This window comes from Cnephaeus nilssonii (genome assembly GCF_951640355.1).
Source record: "Cnephaeus nilssonii genome assembly, chromosome: X".
NCBI classification, from domain to species: Eukaryota; Metazoa; Chordata; class Mammalia; order Chiroptera; family Vespertilionidae; genus Cnephaeus; species Cnephaeus nilssonii.
In genome coordinates, this window is record NC_137071.1 from 110,338,383 (window position 1) to 110,354,871 (window position 16,489).

General features: G+C 46.3%; 2 protein-coding genes across 4 annotated transcripts in view; one reads left to right on the forward strand and one right to left on the reverse strand.

The window, feature by feature from the left end:
- Positions 1-1,423: 1,423 nt before the first annotated feature.
- On the reverse strand, positions 1,424-11,910 carry RAB33A (RAB33A, member RAS oncogene family). Of its 2 annotated transcripts, none has more exons than XM_079765780.1 (2): positions 11,342-11,910; positions 1,424-1,907 (listed from the first exon to the last, which is right to left on the reverse strand). In XM_079765780.1, the coding sequence occupies exons 1-2, from the start codon at positions 11,597-11,599 to the stop codon at positions 1,452-1,454; spliced, it is 714 nt and encodes a 237-aa protein (XP_079621906.1). In that variant the 5' UTR covers positions 11,600-11,910; the 3' UTR covers positions 1,424-1,451. The 2 variants fall into 2 exon arrangements, with proteins under 2 accessions (XP_079621906.1, XP_079621907.1); XM_079765781.1 differs by having other exon boundaries at positions 1,653-1,907; positions 11,325-11,910.
- A 4,002-nt stretch (positions 11,911-15,912) lies between these two features.
- AIFM1 (apoptosis inducing factor mitochondria associated 1) overlaps positions 15,913-16,489 on the forward strand; it is a 32,582-nt gene continuing 32,005 nt past the window's right edge. For both annotated transcript variants that reach the window (XM_079765966.1, XM_079765965.1), the window contains exon 1: positions 15,913-16,070. In XM_079765966.1, coding sequence (XP_079622092.1) covers positions 15,965-16,070 — 106 coding nt within the window. In that variant the 5' untranslated portion in view covers positions 15,913-15,964. The remainder of the gene's footprint in view (positions 16,071-16,489) is intronic.

The window sequence follows — 16,489 nt, forward strand, 5'->3', positions numbered from 1 at the left end:
GTGGAGATGGAAGTGGGATAGGGAATTAGCCATATAGGAGAAAGAGGGTTGTAGGGACAATCTGGAAGGACCAAACAGGCTATTTGTTTGGGTGGGAAGTGCATCTGGGATGTACTACTCTTTGCTGGCAAGGGACAAGGGGCAGACCTGCCTTCACCTACCAGAGAAACGTGCTAAGGAGCTGCCTAGGATTCTCTCTCCACAGGCTTCTGACAACAGAGACACCTTAAGGAGCATCCCCCAAGTAAAGAGATCTACCCGGGGCTATTGTAAAAATACCTTTATAGCCATTTAGATACTCTAACAATTGGACAAGGGACTTTCACATACCTAGGACCAGCCATATAAAAAATTCCTACAGGACTCCTACTGGAGTCACCAAAAGCCCCCACTTGGCTTAAAAGGCAACAGACTATCCGGCTTGATGTGCAGGCCTCCCCACGCTGGGCTCTCCCACTAAGATTGCTCAGCTGTCAGTGAGCCACACTCCTAGTTGTCCTCCTGTTCAACCCCCAAGGTCATTATTGCTTCCTGACTTTTGCCCATTCCTCACCTCTTTACCAATCCAAACGTTACACTTTATTCAACATAGAAAATAAGTACGATTCTTTTTCAGTGGCCCCCCTAATGTTGAGTACATAACGCTCTCAATTCCCATAACACAACCATGCACTTGGTGATATAGTTGTCTAATTTTCGTTCCCAAGTAGTTTCAGTATGTACAATGTTCCTGCAACTAGATCAAAGTGTCTTTGAACATAGGGGATGAATCCTCCTCTTGTTTTGTTTGCTCCATAGCACACAGCAAAGATCTGGGGGCATAATAGATATTTGTTAGCTTGAACCCTGTTCTCTCTAAGAAAGGGGGGCAAAAACATTTTTGGTGTCAGAGACTGCTTAGTAAAACATGGGAAGAACCTAATTACTTTGGAAGCAGCTGGGCCCATTGGGCAACCTATACTTTTTATTTTAAAACTTTGGGAAATAAGGAGAGAGCAGCCTCCTCTAGGGAACCTAGGAAATACTTGTGAGTAAACATCTTTCAAGTCTTATATATCCTGCTGCCTGCACTGGCACTCAAGAAACCATATCTGGGCTGTATATCACCCCTTCTGGGTGTTTCTGTCCACTGATGACACTCAGTGAGACAATGAATTAGTTCTGTAGAAGTGACTCAGACGATGAGATCTTCAGGTGTCATAGAAGGCTGATAGGGAGTATGCCTTGGCACAGACATACTATTCCAGTGGGGCAAGCTGCCTCTTCTACTCATCACAATCAGAAATGTCTTCTCAGAGGAAAGCAAGACATGAAGGCATGTGATAATCTATACAAATTTTATTTTAATATCAATTTCTATGGAAACAAGCAGGTGTCAGCGTTATGCAGACACGGAAAAAAGGGAAAGAAAAAACTAGTGATGACTGATCTTGTATTTACATCATTTGGTTTCAACAGGGACAGGAAGTTTTGCTGTTAGCCTCCTGTGGGAACTCCAGTTTCTGCACCTTCCCCTGCTGCCTCTCAGCATCACGATAGAGCAGTGATTTCTGTGCCTTCAATCGGCAAGCCAGGCACATGAAAATTGACTCCACGTTCTGGCTCTCTTTGGGGTCCTTGGCTGATGTCTCAAACAAGAGCATGTTGTGGGCATCGGCAAATTTCAGGGCTAAGTTGGAGGGCACCTGGATCTGTTCCCTCAAGTCACACTTGTTGCCCACAAGCACTTTTGGTACTAGCGGGGGCACAGCATGCCCATTGCATTCTTGGATCCACATTTTGAGGTTGGTGAAGGATGTCATCTTGGTGACATCATAGACAAAAACCACTGCATGCACATTGCGGTAGTAATGCTCGACCATGCTTTTGCGGAAGCGTTCCTGACCTGCTGTGTCCCACACTTGAACCTGAAAGATATAAAAACCCATGTTTGGAGTCAGAAAGGAAACATGAATAGACAGGAGAAAACATGGTTCTGTGACATTATAGAGCTGAGGTGACAAGCCCTAACACCGGAAGTAGTTCTTTGACAGATTGGCAGGATGGACTTATAAAAGTACTAGAGGCCCAGTGCACGAAATTCATGCATGGGTAGGGTCCCTAGGCCTGGCCTGTGATCAGGGCCAGTCAGTTTCCCCTCTTCTCCACCTCTCCACCTCTCCACCTCCTCATTTCCTTGCTCCCTTAGCACCCCGCCACCACTGCTGGTTACCCACCTTGTTCCGTGCCACCCCCTGGTGGTCAGCGCACATCATAGCGAGTGATCAAACTCCCAGTCTCCCAGTGGAACTCCCAAGGGGACACTTTGCATATTAGCCTTTTTATCCTATATAATAAAAGCTTAATATGCAAATCGACCAAACAGCGGAACAACCGGCAGAACAACCACTCGCTATGACATGCACTGACCATCAGGGGGCAGACGCTCAATGCAGGAGCTGCCCCCAGCCCACAGACCCCAGGCCAGCCAAGGTGGGGGCCCCCCAATTGCCTCGCCAGTCACCCCACAGAGGGAGGTGACAGGCAGCGGTGGCAGAGGGCAGGGCCAGTGAGCAGATGGCACCAGGCCAGCCAAGGCAGGTGCCAGCAGAGCCCTCCCCCCCCCCCGATTGCCCCACCAGTTACCCCACAAATCGGCCCTAATCGCTGGCCAGGTCTAGGGACCCTACCCGTGCATAAATTTCATGCACCGGGCCTCTAGAATATATATATATAAAAGTATAGAGAGAAGTTTCTTTCAGAATTTATAAAGTTTTTTAAGATTTTGAGTTGAAAATCTTGAGTTGAAAAACCTTAAGATTTTTAGTTGAAAAACTGGGATGTACATTAATCAACTTTTCTGAGGGCAATTTGGCAAAATTATCAAGAACCTTAAAAATGTTAAAAACTCTTTGAGCCTATAATCTCACTTCCAATCATCTATACAAAAGAAATAGTAGATACGTGGTCAAAATTTTGTACGAAAGTCTTAATCACCATGTTATTTATGCTTTTTAAAAAAACAAGAAACAGCCCTGGCCAGTTGCTCAGTGGTTAGAGCATCAGCCCGCAGCCTGAAGGGTTGCGGGTTCAATCCTGGGCCCTGGTCAAAGCACATGCAGGAAGCAACCAATCGATGTGTCTCTCTCACCCCCCTCCTCCCTCCCTTCCACTCTGTCTAAAAATCAATGGAAAAAATATCCTCAGGTGAGGATTAAAAAATAATAAATAAATAAATAAAACAGGCTCAGCTGGCATGGCTCACTGGTTGAGCATCAACCTATGAACCAAGAGGTCACAGTTCGATTCTTGGTCAGGGCACATGCCCGGGTTGTGGGCTCAATTCCCAGTGTGGGGCGTGTAGGAGGCAGCCGATCAATGATTCTCTCTCATCATTGATGTTTCTATCTCTCTCTCTCTTCCTCTCTGAAATCAATAAAGATATTAAAAACAAAACAAAACAGGAAACAGCTTGAATGTTCAGTAGGAGAGGAATAGCTAAAGTTTATGTATATATCTATACAGTGGGTTATTATGCAGCCATTAAAATGTTTTCAAAGAATAAATGATGGAGGAAGTGTACACAAAATATAAGTGAAAGCAGGATATGAAATTTTTCATATGCTATGGTCCCAATTAAAAAAAAATTAAGCATAGTCATATGTATAGGAAAGACTGGAAGTGTAGATACCATAACATTAATGATTATTTAAGGGCAGTGGGACTATAGGTAAATTTATTTAGTTCTTTTTTGTTGTATTTTCCAAATTTTTTACTGTATTCATCACTTTGTTTTGGGCTTTGTTGGGGTTTTTTTTTTTATGACTTTTTAAAGAAAAAAAAAGTTAGTGTTTAAATTTCAGCTTTTAGCTCAATTTACTTTAAGTTCACTTCTTTGTTATGTAAATGGTAATTTAGCTCACTGGATTTTTCTTCTGTATCTCACCTTTTGGGATAAAGGCCAAATTATGAAGGAAAAATGCTGATATAAAATATACCAGGACACAACTCCCAAGGGATACTCTGGAGTCGACACACATTCTGCCCAATCTATTTCTCTTTATACATCCAAAGTCTTGGACAAGAGAAATTCGTACACAGAATGATGGTCCCAAGGCCCTATACAATTCTCAGTTATCAAAGAAAATTTGATTATGGTCTCTAATTGACTACTATGGTTCTTAAAACAAAGTATAGCCTTTATTTGGAGTTATTGGTCAGTCAGTATAATCTAGTAAATATAATTGAATCTCCTTGCTGAATGAAGATCTTAACAGGGCCCCAGAGTCATCATTCTGAACATCAATTTTCATTGTCTAGGCTCCCCTTCATTCCCTCTATGGACATGGACACTACATGCCTTTGACATGACCTTCAGATTCACCCATTCTTTTTTGTTGTTGCTATCCTCACCTGAGGATATTTTCCCCATTGCTTTGCATAGAGTGGGATGAGAGAGAGAGAGAGAGAGAGAGAGAGAGAGAGAGAGAGAGAGAGAAAGGAAGGAAGGAAGGAAGGAAGGAAGGAAGGAAGGAAGGAAGGAAGGAAGGAAGGAAGAAAGAAAGAAAGAAAGAAAGAAAGAAAGAAAGAAAGAAAGAAAGAAAGAAAGAAAGAAAGAAAGAAAGAAAGAAAGAAAGAAATATCGATGTGAGAGAGACACATCAATCGGTTGCCTCCCGCAAGTGCCCCAACAGGGGATGAGGAGTGAACATGCAACCCAAGTATGTGCCCTTAACCTGGAATCCAACCCTCGACTCTGTGTTGTGCAGGCTGACATTCTAACCACTGAGACACACCAACCAGGGCAGATTCACTCACTCTTGTATTTTGATTTTCATTTTCCTAGGACAGACCCTTCTCACCTCACTTTTGGACTACAGTGAAGTCTTTTGGATTCTAGATGTCTCTACTCCCATGCTTCCTGATACTGCTTTCAAACTAGCCTTCCTGAATCCCTGCTTTTTCAGCATGTCATCCATCTCATTAAGAAATTATGTTAGCCTTCTTCTGCATGTGGCATCAAATGGAAAGTTTTGTCTGCCGTAATTTTACCTCACCCAACCTCGTTTCAAACTACTCAGCTACACTTGGTTCATTCCCTCTGTACCTTTGGTCCTGCTAGTTCACGCTTCCCTACAGAATCAGTTGCCCCCTCATTACTCTACCTAGATCTTGCTCATTCTTCAAGGCTTGGTTCATGTCTCCACCTTCTTCCTAAAACCTTCTCCACCTTCTCTTCAATTCTCTTTCCTAGGCATTTCTAGTGCACTTTGAGTCCATACCACACCATTCAGAATATATTTATTTGTTCTCTAGATGTTTCATCATTTCTCTTGGCATCTCTCCAGCTAAACTGTAAGCTGTCTTTTTCTGCATCCGATCACTTATCAATATGGTTGTCGTCGAAACTGTCATCATTATCAACAAGCAGTTTTGGCCTGAGCTACCAAAACTACAAGCAGTCTGGCATCCTAGGTATCTGCCAAGGCGATTTCAGAGACAACATTCAACCCTGGTTATGCGAAAAACGTAAGTCCTTGAAGACTGATTTGCTTTGGCATGCAGAGCCAGAAAAGATTTTCATTTCTTCCACTGCTCTGGTCCTCTGAGCAGGAAGAAAGAGAGAGCAGGCCGGGAAAGGAATGGAGGTCAGTGGGAAGAGAGCGGGTATAGCACAAGAATATCCTGATCTCTAACTCTTGCCTCTGAGTAAGGCTGAATCCCTACCAGCCCTCAGGCATGTGGCAGATGCTTTACCACCATGAGCTCAGGACTCTAAAAATACCTGACACTAGCAAGAACAGGGGTGGGAGTGTGTGAGGTGTTTGGGGCTGAGTTGTTTGGCTTTTCTTTGGCTTCAAAATTGTGTACACCACCCAAGCTGCCGGAACTACAGGGAGGGCCCTCTCCGCTGGAGACCAACTCTGCCTTTTCAATGTTTCAGGGAGCCTTGAAGCTTTTATTTGGAGACTCAGAATTTAAACTGGAGGCACTGCTCTCATTCTAGCTCTTTATAAACCCCACTCTAAACTCTTTGAACCCCTGTTTGTGGTGAGAACTGAGCCAGGAAGCAGGCTGCTCACAGCAGAAAATCAGAAAAGCCATCACAAAGGAAGAGCACAGTAGTCAGGCTCACTGGACACACAAATGACCTCATTTTTGTTTGGAAGTTTGATGTTCCTATTCTTCTCAACATCCTTACTGATATAAGCCCCTGTCACCTCCTTCCTCTTTTGCAGCTGGCAATCCTCTCATCCATCCTTCATTTCCTGTGGGCACTGTATCCACATGGTGACCCTGCGGGGACAACTGCCCCTTAGCCACATACATGCTCCTCTGGTCCTCTTTTCACTCCAAGGGTCAATGGGGAGTAATGGAGTAAAACCAACCTGGTTGCAAATCTCAGCCCAATCACATACTACTAGTTAGGTGTCCTTAGGCAAGTAACTTAGTCTATCTTCAGTGTCCTCCCCTGGAAACTGAGGATAACCACAGGAATCTTGTAGTGATGCTGTGAGGATTAGCATTACTTGTAAGCACATGGCACAGTGCCTAATACACACTCTCCCTTCCACCCTAGCCCCAAACCTCCACCATCAAGTCTGGCCCCACAAGTAATTGACCGGGCCCACTGTTGAAATGCAGCAGTAGTTTTGGAATTGGGAGACCTGGCTCCTAGGTCCTTCACTTAGTAGCTAAATAAATAACCAGGCAAATGAAATACCACACGAAAAAGAGCTTTTGCAAAATATAAAGTGCTCTGCACATGTTAGTTGTTGCTATTGACTCAGAAGGCCCATCAGCCCTGCCCTAGTAGCTGCTCCTTGGACCCGTTGGTTCTCATCCTGGAAAGCCCAGAAAGCTTGGCTTCTTGACAATGAGATAGAGCCAAGGCACAGGCAGTCAGTGGGGAGGGGAGGAGAGAGGAATGCCAGCAACCTGCCATGGGTAGTCGGGGGTAGGCCCAATATAACAGGGATGTTGGAGAAGGGTCGAGGGGCACATCCTGGGGAGCTACCAAAGATAAATCTAGCCTTTTTCATCATTTTCCTGAGCAAGCTTCAGCAAGTCCTCCACTCCCTGCACGTGCTCATAGCTGACACGAATATTTCTTTTCCCTAGGGAACATATCTGGCATCTTTCTATAAATGAGGCATGAATGTCCTTTTGTTGGAGGCCAGCAGGGGAGTGTAGATGTGGAAAAGTGGAGAAAAATACATCTGTAACCTTCGGAGGGTGCCTGAGTGGATGATGGGAATAGTTTAAAACAAAGACTGTCCCATCTGCATCTAAGATACGCACACAAGGCTGCCCCAGCGATTGGCAAAGAAGGACAGAGACAAAGAGGAACTAATGCACAGAAAGCAAGGAAACAAGGCAGACAGAGAAACACACACTGATGGGTAATTAACCATTAAGCTAACTGGCAGAAGATAGAAGCTCAGAAGCCCTAAGGAAGATATGATGTCATTCTGACTGCAGGCAGCTTCAGAGGGAACACTTAGCTCAGCCTTCGTCCACTTGGTAATGTAACACAGGAAAGTGATTTTCCAAGTGATCAGCAGAGAAAGAGATATCCACAGTCCTGGTTGGCACCTGCCCACAGCCATGGCTAACCTGCAGTTTGCCTGGTCTGCAGGGTCAGGGCTGAGGGGGTGCTAGGTGTAAGGAACCAAACTAGGGAGGAGGGGGTGCTCCCATGAGAATTTACAAAGAATGGTTCCAAATTAGTTTGAGTCTCCTCTCTAATACTTCCTTTATCCCACCCCTCACACACTCCTATTTGGCATTTTCCAGTGCTTCTAGTCTGAGACAGGCTCAATATGATTTAGCTAAAGCTAAAGGAGACAGATCCATAATGGTCATTATGGGAAGCTCCACTCTTTCTTTGGAGGTTGGGACATGCCTCCACCAAGGTTGATGTCAGGAAGGACTGTCAGCTTTCCCATATAATGTGTTTCTGTATCCCTGTCACAGGTGACTGCATAGGCTGCCTGGACAGCAGGACAAGCCCAAAGCAGGCATTTATATTGAAAAATCACCAGAAGGGAAATTAGGAGACCTGAGTTGTAGGCCTGGCCCTGTGTGATCTTAGGCGTGTCACTTTCCCTCTGTGAGTCTCAGTTTCCTATCTGTAAAATGCGGATGTTGGGTTAAAGATTCTTTAAGGTCTCTTCCATCTCTGAACATTCCCTGATTCTCACAGCTAAGGTGAGACAGTCAAGGTACAAAAAGTAAAACCTAGGTACTCAGCTCAGTGTCTGGGGTGCAGTTAAAGGAGACAACTTGAAGGATCCTGGGTCCTGGGACTATAACCTTGGACCCCTGGCCTAGAAGAGACTACCAGGCTGCTTCGAGGGAAGCCACTTCCCCCTGTGCACACTCCCCCAGGCCAGATATTGCCCCTGAGGGTAGAGTGCAGTGGTAGAGAGCCTGGGCTCTGAATCTAGGTTGCAATACTGGTCCTGTCACAGGGAAGGCAGGATAATGAGATGGTGAACAGCTTAGTTAGGTTCAAGGGTCAAAGACTGAAGCTCAGATCCATATGCCTTTGGGCAAGTTATTTAATCTCTCTAACTTTGATCTCCTTATCTATGTACAGGAATGATAATAACAGTCTTAATTTCATAGGTCTGCTGTGAAGATCAAATATGGTAATGTATGTAGAGTATCCAGTCTGGGCTCTTTGTTTATTCACAAAGTAGGATTTTATTGTTATTATTATTATTATTATTATTATTATTATTTACTCATTGGAGGCTTTTCTTGATGCTCATGTTAACTAGGAAACATTGGATTATAAATGTTGTGATGGGGAGGGTATAAAGACACATTGACTGGAGACACCAAATTGGGTTTCAAAGCCTAAGGGATGGCCCTGGTAATTAAGAGAGTTGTCCCAAATGTGCTGAATCAGTCATCCCCCTACAGGGGTTGACGGTATATTCTACCCTAGGGCACAGGGAAGCAGCCCAGTAGAGGCCACACCCTACTCTTGGACTGAGAAGAGCTCCCTGAGCCCTCTTTCCCAGTCTCCTTTGAGAGCTGGCATTTTATAGCCTGACAGCCTTCTATTGCTGGCTGTGGTCTAGTGCCACTTCAGCCTGGCACACAGGACTTTTCTCTCTCCCCCAAAGGGAGAAGCCTTTGGCAGCCACCTCCTAGTGTGGTTTTGTTACTTGTTCCTTGAGAAACTCCAGGCCAGCCGGAGTGTGGGGCCAAATCTCCTTCGAGATCATGTGCTCGCTGCCATGCTCGGCCATCTTCCCACGGACAAGCTGGTCTTCACCTGCTGACTTTGGCCCTGAGGTTGCTGCAGCTTTAGATGAGGCAGGGTCAGCATCTGCCCACTCCCATACCCCACCTTGAGATCCTTCAGAATCTGCCCTCAGAGAGCTCCTTCAGAAGTGTCACAAGGTTCCACCCTCTTGAAATATCATCTTCCCCTAAAAAGCCTGTATTGAGCACTTCTCTGCATGTGGTGTCCTGCTCAGCTCTGTTTCTAGTGAGTCACACTGTCACAGGCTCTGCCCCTTGGGAAAAAATCCAGAATCTTTGGCAGAGACTGTAAAATCCAGTTTGGCTAAGTATTGGGCTGTTGTAAGGGAAGGAAACTTTAAAAAATTTCCCCAAGGGCATTGGGTGGTGACCCTCTTCCACTCATTTTCACCTCCCATTTTACACTTTCTAGTTTCCTCCTCTCTTCTCCCCCAGACTCCCAAACAATTCCTTTTTTCTCTATGTAAATTTCAGGTGGGCTTCTTTCCCCTCTCTTAAATCCAGAGAGTTGTTTGGCTCAAAGTGACACTTGATTTTAAACAGGCAGTAAGTAGCATTACATTTTAAGGGTCTTAAGGGTCTAAGAGCACATACATAAGTATATTTCTACTTCGGATTGTTAAGGCATGCTTTAGAAATTACAGAATCTTACAACTTTACATTAAAGAAGCTAGACACCCTAGAGAAAGTCCTAAACCATCAACATAAAGCCCTAGGAAAGGAGAAAGACAGATACCTACTTCGACTTTAAAAAATAAATGTAGTAATTCCTCCAAAAATGCAAGGGCTGAAAACGATCACTATTTCAAAACATTGTCCTATATTCCTGACCCTGGGACTCAGTTGTTCTTGAGAGCTCTCCCTTATCAATACTGAGCTGTCCATCTTCCTGACACATGTAGCATCTTGGCCTGGTTTCTGAAGCCATTTTAAAACACATTCATTATACAAAACCAAGAAGTCAAGAGTCTTGCAGAGTTTACAATGTTTTTCGTCATTTTCCCCAGTTGCTAAACCCTTCTCTCCATATCACTCTGCAGGAGGGAGTGTTTTACCTTTACCTGACAGGGTCTGACCATAAGCTCAAGAAAAGATCAGCTATGGGTCTAGTGGAGTTGGTCTTTAGTGCACAGTGTCTTTTGAGGTGACTTTCCTACCCATGGACCTGCCCCCTTTCTACTCCCCTGACACATGAAGCTGCCCTTATCATGTCCTCCCTCCCACTAGCCTCTGCACATTGAACTATTCTTGTTCTATTGAGTTTCCACCTTTTTCTGAACCAAAAGTGAGTACAAATGGTCAGACAAGAGTATCTGTACTTAGCCTACTTCATAAACTACCGAGAAGGGAGGACCAAGACACTTCCGTTGACCCTCAGATAAGTTGCTCTGCATTTTTACAAAGGCCTGCTGAAGACAATACCAACACAATGAGTAAGGGCGAATAGCGACAAATACAGAAGATAGCATTTGAGGACTGTTCCAAAAGAAGTAGTTTTGTCTATTATGAAGGGCTGGTGGGTGACCCTGTCTCAATTTCTTTAAAAGGGTTCATGACTTTGTGCCAAAACCACCCCACTCCACCCCTATTCCATTTCAGCCCCAACATTAACCATAAACTGTAATTTTATGGATTTCCATCCTTTCCTCCCCTCTAATGCCTTAACCAAAGTGGGGTTTTGCAGCCTATTGGCACCCAAGAGGTAGAAGAGACCTCAAGATATGTAAAGTGCTTTGGGATCCATCCCACACCAGGACCGATTCCCTCCTGCCTCCCTCTGCCCACAGGTGCCGCTGCTCCTGGCGCAGGGTCAAGGATGGGATCACACATGCTTTTCCTGGCAGGAGCTGTCAGGTAGGGGCAGAGGGCATGAATGCACCCACTCCGGCCTGCCCCCCAAAACGGGTGAGGTTGGAACCCGGCAGCCGAGAGAGGAAAAGGGGGATGAGGAGGTGCCAAGGGTCTTGGGCTCAGCAAACAGCGACACAGCCATGCGTCTGAGGCTTCATAACCACTAGATCCAAGCCTCAGGCGAGGACCCCTCCCAGAGCCCACCCTTCCTGGACCTGACCGGCTGGATCACCTTGATCTTCTCGCCCTCGATTTCCACGGTCTTCTCCCTGAAGTCCACGCCGATGGTGGCTTCAGTCTTGTCCGGGAAGGTCCCGCCGCAGAAGCGGAAGGTCAAGCAGGTCTTACCCACGTTGGAGTCCCCAATCACGATGATTTTGAAGATGCGAATCTGCACGTACTGGTCCAGGGACGAGTCGAGCTCCAGGGATGCCAGACCAGCAGTCGAGGCAGGTTGCAGGCTCCCATGGCCCAGGATGGGCTGCGCCATCTCCCCAGGACCGGACCAAACTGGGGCCCCAACCCCCCTCGAGGGCTCCACACAAAGAAAACGGCCACGTTAGTGCGCTCGAGGCGAGCGAGCTTTGTGCGTGTGTGTGTGTGTGCGTGTGTGTGTGTGCGCGCGTGTCCGTGAGTGTGTGTCCGCGTGTGTGTGCGTGCGCCGGCACCGTGCGCGCGCGCGTGCAGGGGGTGCCTCTCAACCTAGGTCCCCCTCCTTCTCCAGCTCACCCTCCTCACATTTCCGAAGCACCAACACAAAAGCCAGGCAGGGAAGGGAGACATGAAAGAGAGACAACAAGCTGTGAGCCTTCTCCTTCTGCCTGTGCCTCAGATCAGACTCAGGCTGCTGCCGCGCCTTAGGCTAGGATCCTCCCTTGCCCGATCCCCAAGGATACACCGCAGGGAGGAAGCCTACGAGGAAAGGGGGGTGGGGAGAGGGGCGCACACCACTCCGGGATGGTCTTCCCTTCTCCTTGCCCCCATTTATCTTATAGATCTCAGGCTTCCCCACCCCCACTTTCTTGAAGCACGCGGGGCGGGGGGTGGGGTGGTCAGCGGTCCAGGAGCACAGCTGGGGAGGATAAAGCTGCACTCACTCTAAGGCATCTCTGGAGCACTTTGGCCTTGGAGCAACATTACTCTACTGAGCGGGGCGGAGACACCTCTTTCACCTCAGGAGCGGTGGCCAGCTGAGCCGCGCCTCCGTTGCCCCTTCCCAAGCCTTGGGATAAAGGGATGCTCTCTTATTGAGGAAGCAGGTGCACTCCCGAGCCCCGAGGAGAAGCCTGGGAGGGCGCTGCCAAGACAAGCCTTGGGTGGCAGAGGCCCGAGCAGCTGAGAGGAGGGAGCCAGGGGACACTGGTGTGCGTGTGTAGGGGGTGTTACTGTTTCTGTCACAGACTTGCCAGATGTAGAGGGGCGCGTGCCAGGCGCCAACCTCCCCCTCATCACACCACGAGCACCCATCCTCTGAATGTTCAGGAGAGCGACTCCCATTGGCTGCTGCAGTCGGTTGTGTCTGACTGGCCAATGGGGAAGGCCCGCCGTGGGAGAGGGCCAAACAGGGAGTAGGGGAGGGGGGGAAGCTAGTGGTGGTAGCTCCAGCAAAAGGGGACTTTGTTCCCGGGACTAACCATTTCAGGCCCAGGTGGAGGGATCTTGGGACAAGGCATAAACCTCATAGTGTCTTGCATTCCCGAGCTCTCCATACAATCATAAGTCCTTCTAGAATGGTGGAGTGTCAAAAGGAATTGAAAACCCCTAAGAGGGTTCACCCCTCTACAACTGAATGTAGAAGAAAGTGGTCGGCTCTAATTTGCCAGAAGCCTAGATTATGCTTGCAAGATGATAAATGAACAGAACTTTCTTACGGTATTAGGGGGCAGCTTCTCAAAGCTTACTAAGCATCACACATCTTGGTCCCCTGAAAGTGACTTCAGGTTCAGAATTTGTTTGAAATTAACTTTACTGAGGTATAATTTACATACAATAAATTGCACCCCTTTTGTGTTTGCTTTTAAGACTTTATCCATCCTCCCACATATTTCATAGGAGTAATATTGATATATGCCAATAGCACCGACATGAGCTGTTTGCTAATGCCATCAAGGTCAGGGATTCCAGCAGCACACATGAGCTGCCATCTTATTTGTATGTAAGGCTGAGCTGCAGAAGAGACAAACGTGACTAAATCCATCCCAATATGAGAAAAACAATTTTTAAAAAAGAAAGAAAAACAATTCAGTGCATCAGTGATAGGTCTGTAATGCAACTGCTCAGACAAGTACAGGTTACTCAAAATGGCTAGGAAGATAGGGTCTTCTAGTTAACAAGCTTTTTAGCTGAGTTAACATATATAGTTATAACTAACTCTTTACACATATATGTGGGTCACCCATTTCTAAAATCCTAGATTATGCTATTCAATATTAAAACCATCTCGAGAAGGACTTAATCTTTGTTGGCTAAACCAAGGTCATCATTATGAATATCAATTTCCATTTTATAGTGTAAATAGCTATCGTCGTTTTTTATTTTTTTGGCTGATGTCTAGGTAATAGTTTTCAGCAGCATTCTTCTCTGTATTTGAAGCTAAATCTGGTGATCATTATCTACAGAAGAGTAGCCCTGGCCCCTGAGGCTGGGTTGCTTGGGTGTCGGCCTGTGCACCCAGGGGTTGCTGGTTTGAATGCAGGAGCCTGTCTCCATCCCCAGTGGGGTGTGGGTGGAGGTGGGGGGGGGGGGCAGCCCATGGATGTTGATGAATGTTTTGCTCTTGTATCAATGTTTCTTTCTCACTCTCTCTCCCCTCCTGCCCTTCTCTCTAAAAATCAATTTAAAAATCTAAAAAAAAAGTCACCTATTCCTGTACTTCTGAACACCCATTATTCTATATTTTGTTTGTTTCTATTTTTATTGTTGACTCTATTACAGATGTTCCTCATTTTCCCCACCTTTGCCTCCTACTCTGCCCCTGCCCCCCTAGGCCTTCACCCCACTATTATTGTCTGTGTCAAAAGGCTATGCATATATGCATATATATTCTTTGGTTGATTTCCCACCCTCCTCACTCTTCTCCCCTCCTGAACATTATTCTAAATGAGTAAGGGAACTCTGGATCATTTGCACCCAGTAAAGACTGCTTCCTGAGTTAAACTTTCTAAAACAATGCCTTTGTAATTTCACCCTCTATCCCTATTTTACTAAAAAAATAATAATATCATCACCTACAAGATTAGGGACAAACTATTTGGCTCGTTCAAATCTGACCCCACCTTATTAACCTGTCCTTATTAACTTCCTAGTATGTACTCCCTGCCATTGTCGCCTGAAAATGTACTGGGTTGTGTTCATTTTATACCTCCAAGCCTTTTAATTTAAATAGCATGGAGCTTTCTCATTTAATCTTCATATCAAACCTGTGAGATTGGTAGACAAGGAAAGTGAGGCATAGCTAAGTGACATGCCCAAGTGGCAGAGCCAGGATTCAACCTGGGGCAGACTGCATCCACAGTTAACGGTGTATAAACACTAAAAATATTTCCTTTGGTCCCAGTGTACTCACCATCAGAAATATTCCTCCTCCTCCACTATTTGAATTTTACTACTCATTCTTGAAGACAGGCCCAAGTAATACTTCTTGCGTGAAGTCCTTCCTTAGCTATTCCATCCCATAGTCTTTTCTCTCTCTTGCTCTGGCACTACATCATATATATATATATATATATATATATATATATATATATATACATACACACACACACACACACACACATATCCAGTATATGTCATCTCCCCAACTATACAGTGACCACTTCCTATACTTTTCATAAACCTCTAGATCCCCCTTCATAGTAATGGCCAAGTGGCAAGTGCTCAATAAATACTTGTTAAATGAATATGTAACACAAAACTCTGAGAAAAGACATGTTATGTTTTGCATACAGCCAACATTTTATTTCCAATTTAGCTTACATTTTGTAGAGTCAAAACACCTAACCCCTCCTCCCCCCGAACTCTAAAAGTCCTGTTTAGGAATTCTCACACAGTGTGTCTGAAGCATGAACGCTTTGCCAGCATCCTGCTCTCAAGCACGGAAGATTGACAGGAGACTATCCGCAGCACCTGATACAACATCTAGGAATCAGAATTGCACAATATAAAAGCGATATGGGGCAAGACAGAGCGGAATGAATACTTGCCCTAGAAGCAGAGGTTGGGTGGGAAAGTGCCAGCAATTTGTAAAAGATCAATCTAAAACTGGGAAGCCGAGAGACCCAGCTCGGACCTATATGTTAAGACTGGAAGTGGAGTCAAGCCAGAGAATCCCGAAGGCTTAGTACCTAGTAGTATGTTGTCTAAAACAAAAGAACAAAATTCAGCGCTGGAGCCATGCTTTGTGAGGTGCTATTATCATTTTCCTCCAACAACACAGCGGCAGCACCGGCCACAAAAGCCAGGCCCAGCGGCCCCACGGGTCTCTGCTTGGTCGGCTTTCTGAACTCGCTCACTTAAACTCACTGTTCCCAATCCGTGGAAACTTACAGTCAAGGCCAGGGAGGACTTTGCAAGCTTGGGAGAAACTAGGCGCATGCGCAAACCTTCTCTCCGTGCGGGCCAATCACAATGCGGCGCTGAGTACTAGGCCTGCGCAGTAGGTCTCGGGTAGCGCTTCCCCTTCCCTGGCTCTAGCAAGCCTGCAGAACGGTCCAATGCCCAACCGGAGCTGGAAGGAGGAGCCTGCGTGGAGTGCGTGTGCGCGAAGCAGAGGGGGGGTGGGCCGGGGCCCAGGGTGTTTGACCGGTCAGTGCGTGAGAAGAAAGGAAGGAGGAGGTCCGGAGTAGCGGCTGCTGAAATGTACCGGTGTGGAAGCCTGGCAGCGGGTGCTTTGAAGCAGAAGCTGGCGCCCTTGGTGCGGACAGTGTGCGTCCGAGGCCCGAGGCAAAGGAACCGGCTTCCAGGTGACTGACCCATACTGGGCAACCCCCACCTCCGTAGATCCAGGGCCTGGGCTGCTTAGACTCCCAAAGCCTCTCAGCTCTTCCCGCCCCCACCCCCGGGATAAACTTAACACGCTCACAGTCGCAAGAATTTCAAGTTGGCGGGATCCATTAGTTTTGCAAGGTGTGCGCACCTGACCTTCAAGGGAATTGAACCCAGTAGTTGGCTCGAGGCCTTTTCCTGGGAGGATTTGCTGTTCAATGATAACAGAATAGCTGGATGTCTAGTGTTATCCAGTGCCACCTCCGGGCCACCCCTCGTCCACTTTTTTTAGACAATGAGGTCAAGTAGACTGTCATTTACGACTGTGAGACTTTTAACAAAACATGTAAGCCCCACGCCTTAGTTCCTTCTGTAAATCAGGATATTACCTGCACTA

Excerpts from the sequence above, each read along its gene's own strand:
- RAB33A (XM_079765780.1), bottom strand. The coding sequence starts at position 11,599 with ATGGCGCAGCCCATCCTGGGCCATGGGAGCCTGCAACCTGCCTCGACT. Across the intron at positions 1,908-11,341 it reads TCGAGGGCGAGAAGATCAAG|GTTCAAGTGTGGGACACAGC; the intron begins GTGATCCAGCCG and ends TATATCTTTCAG.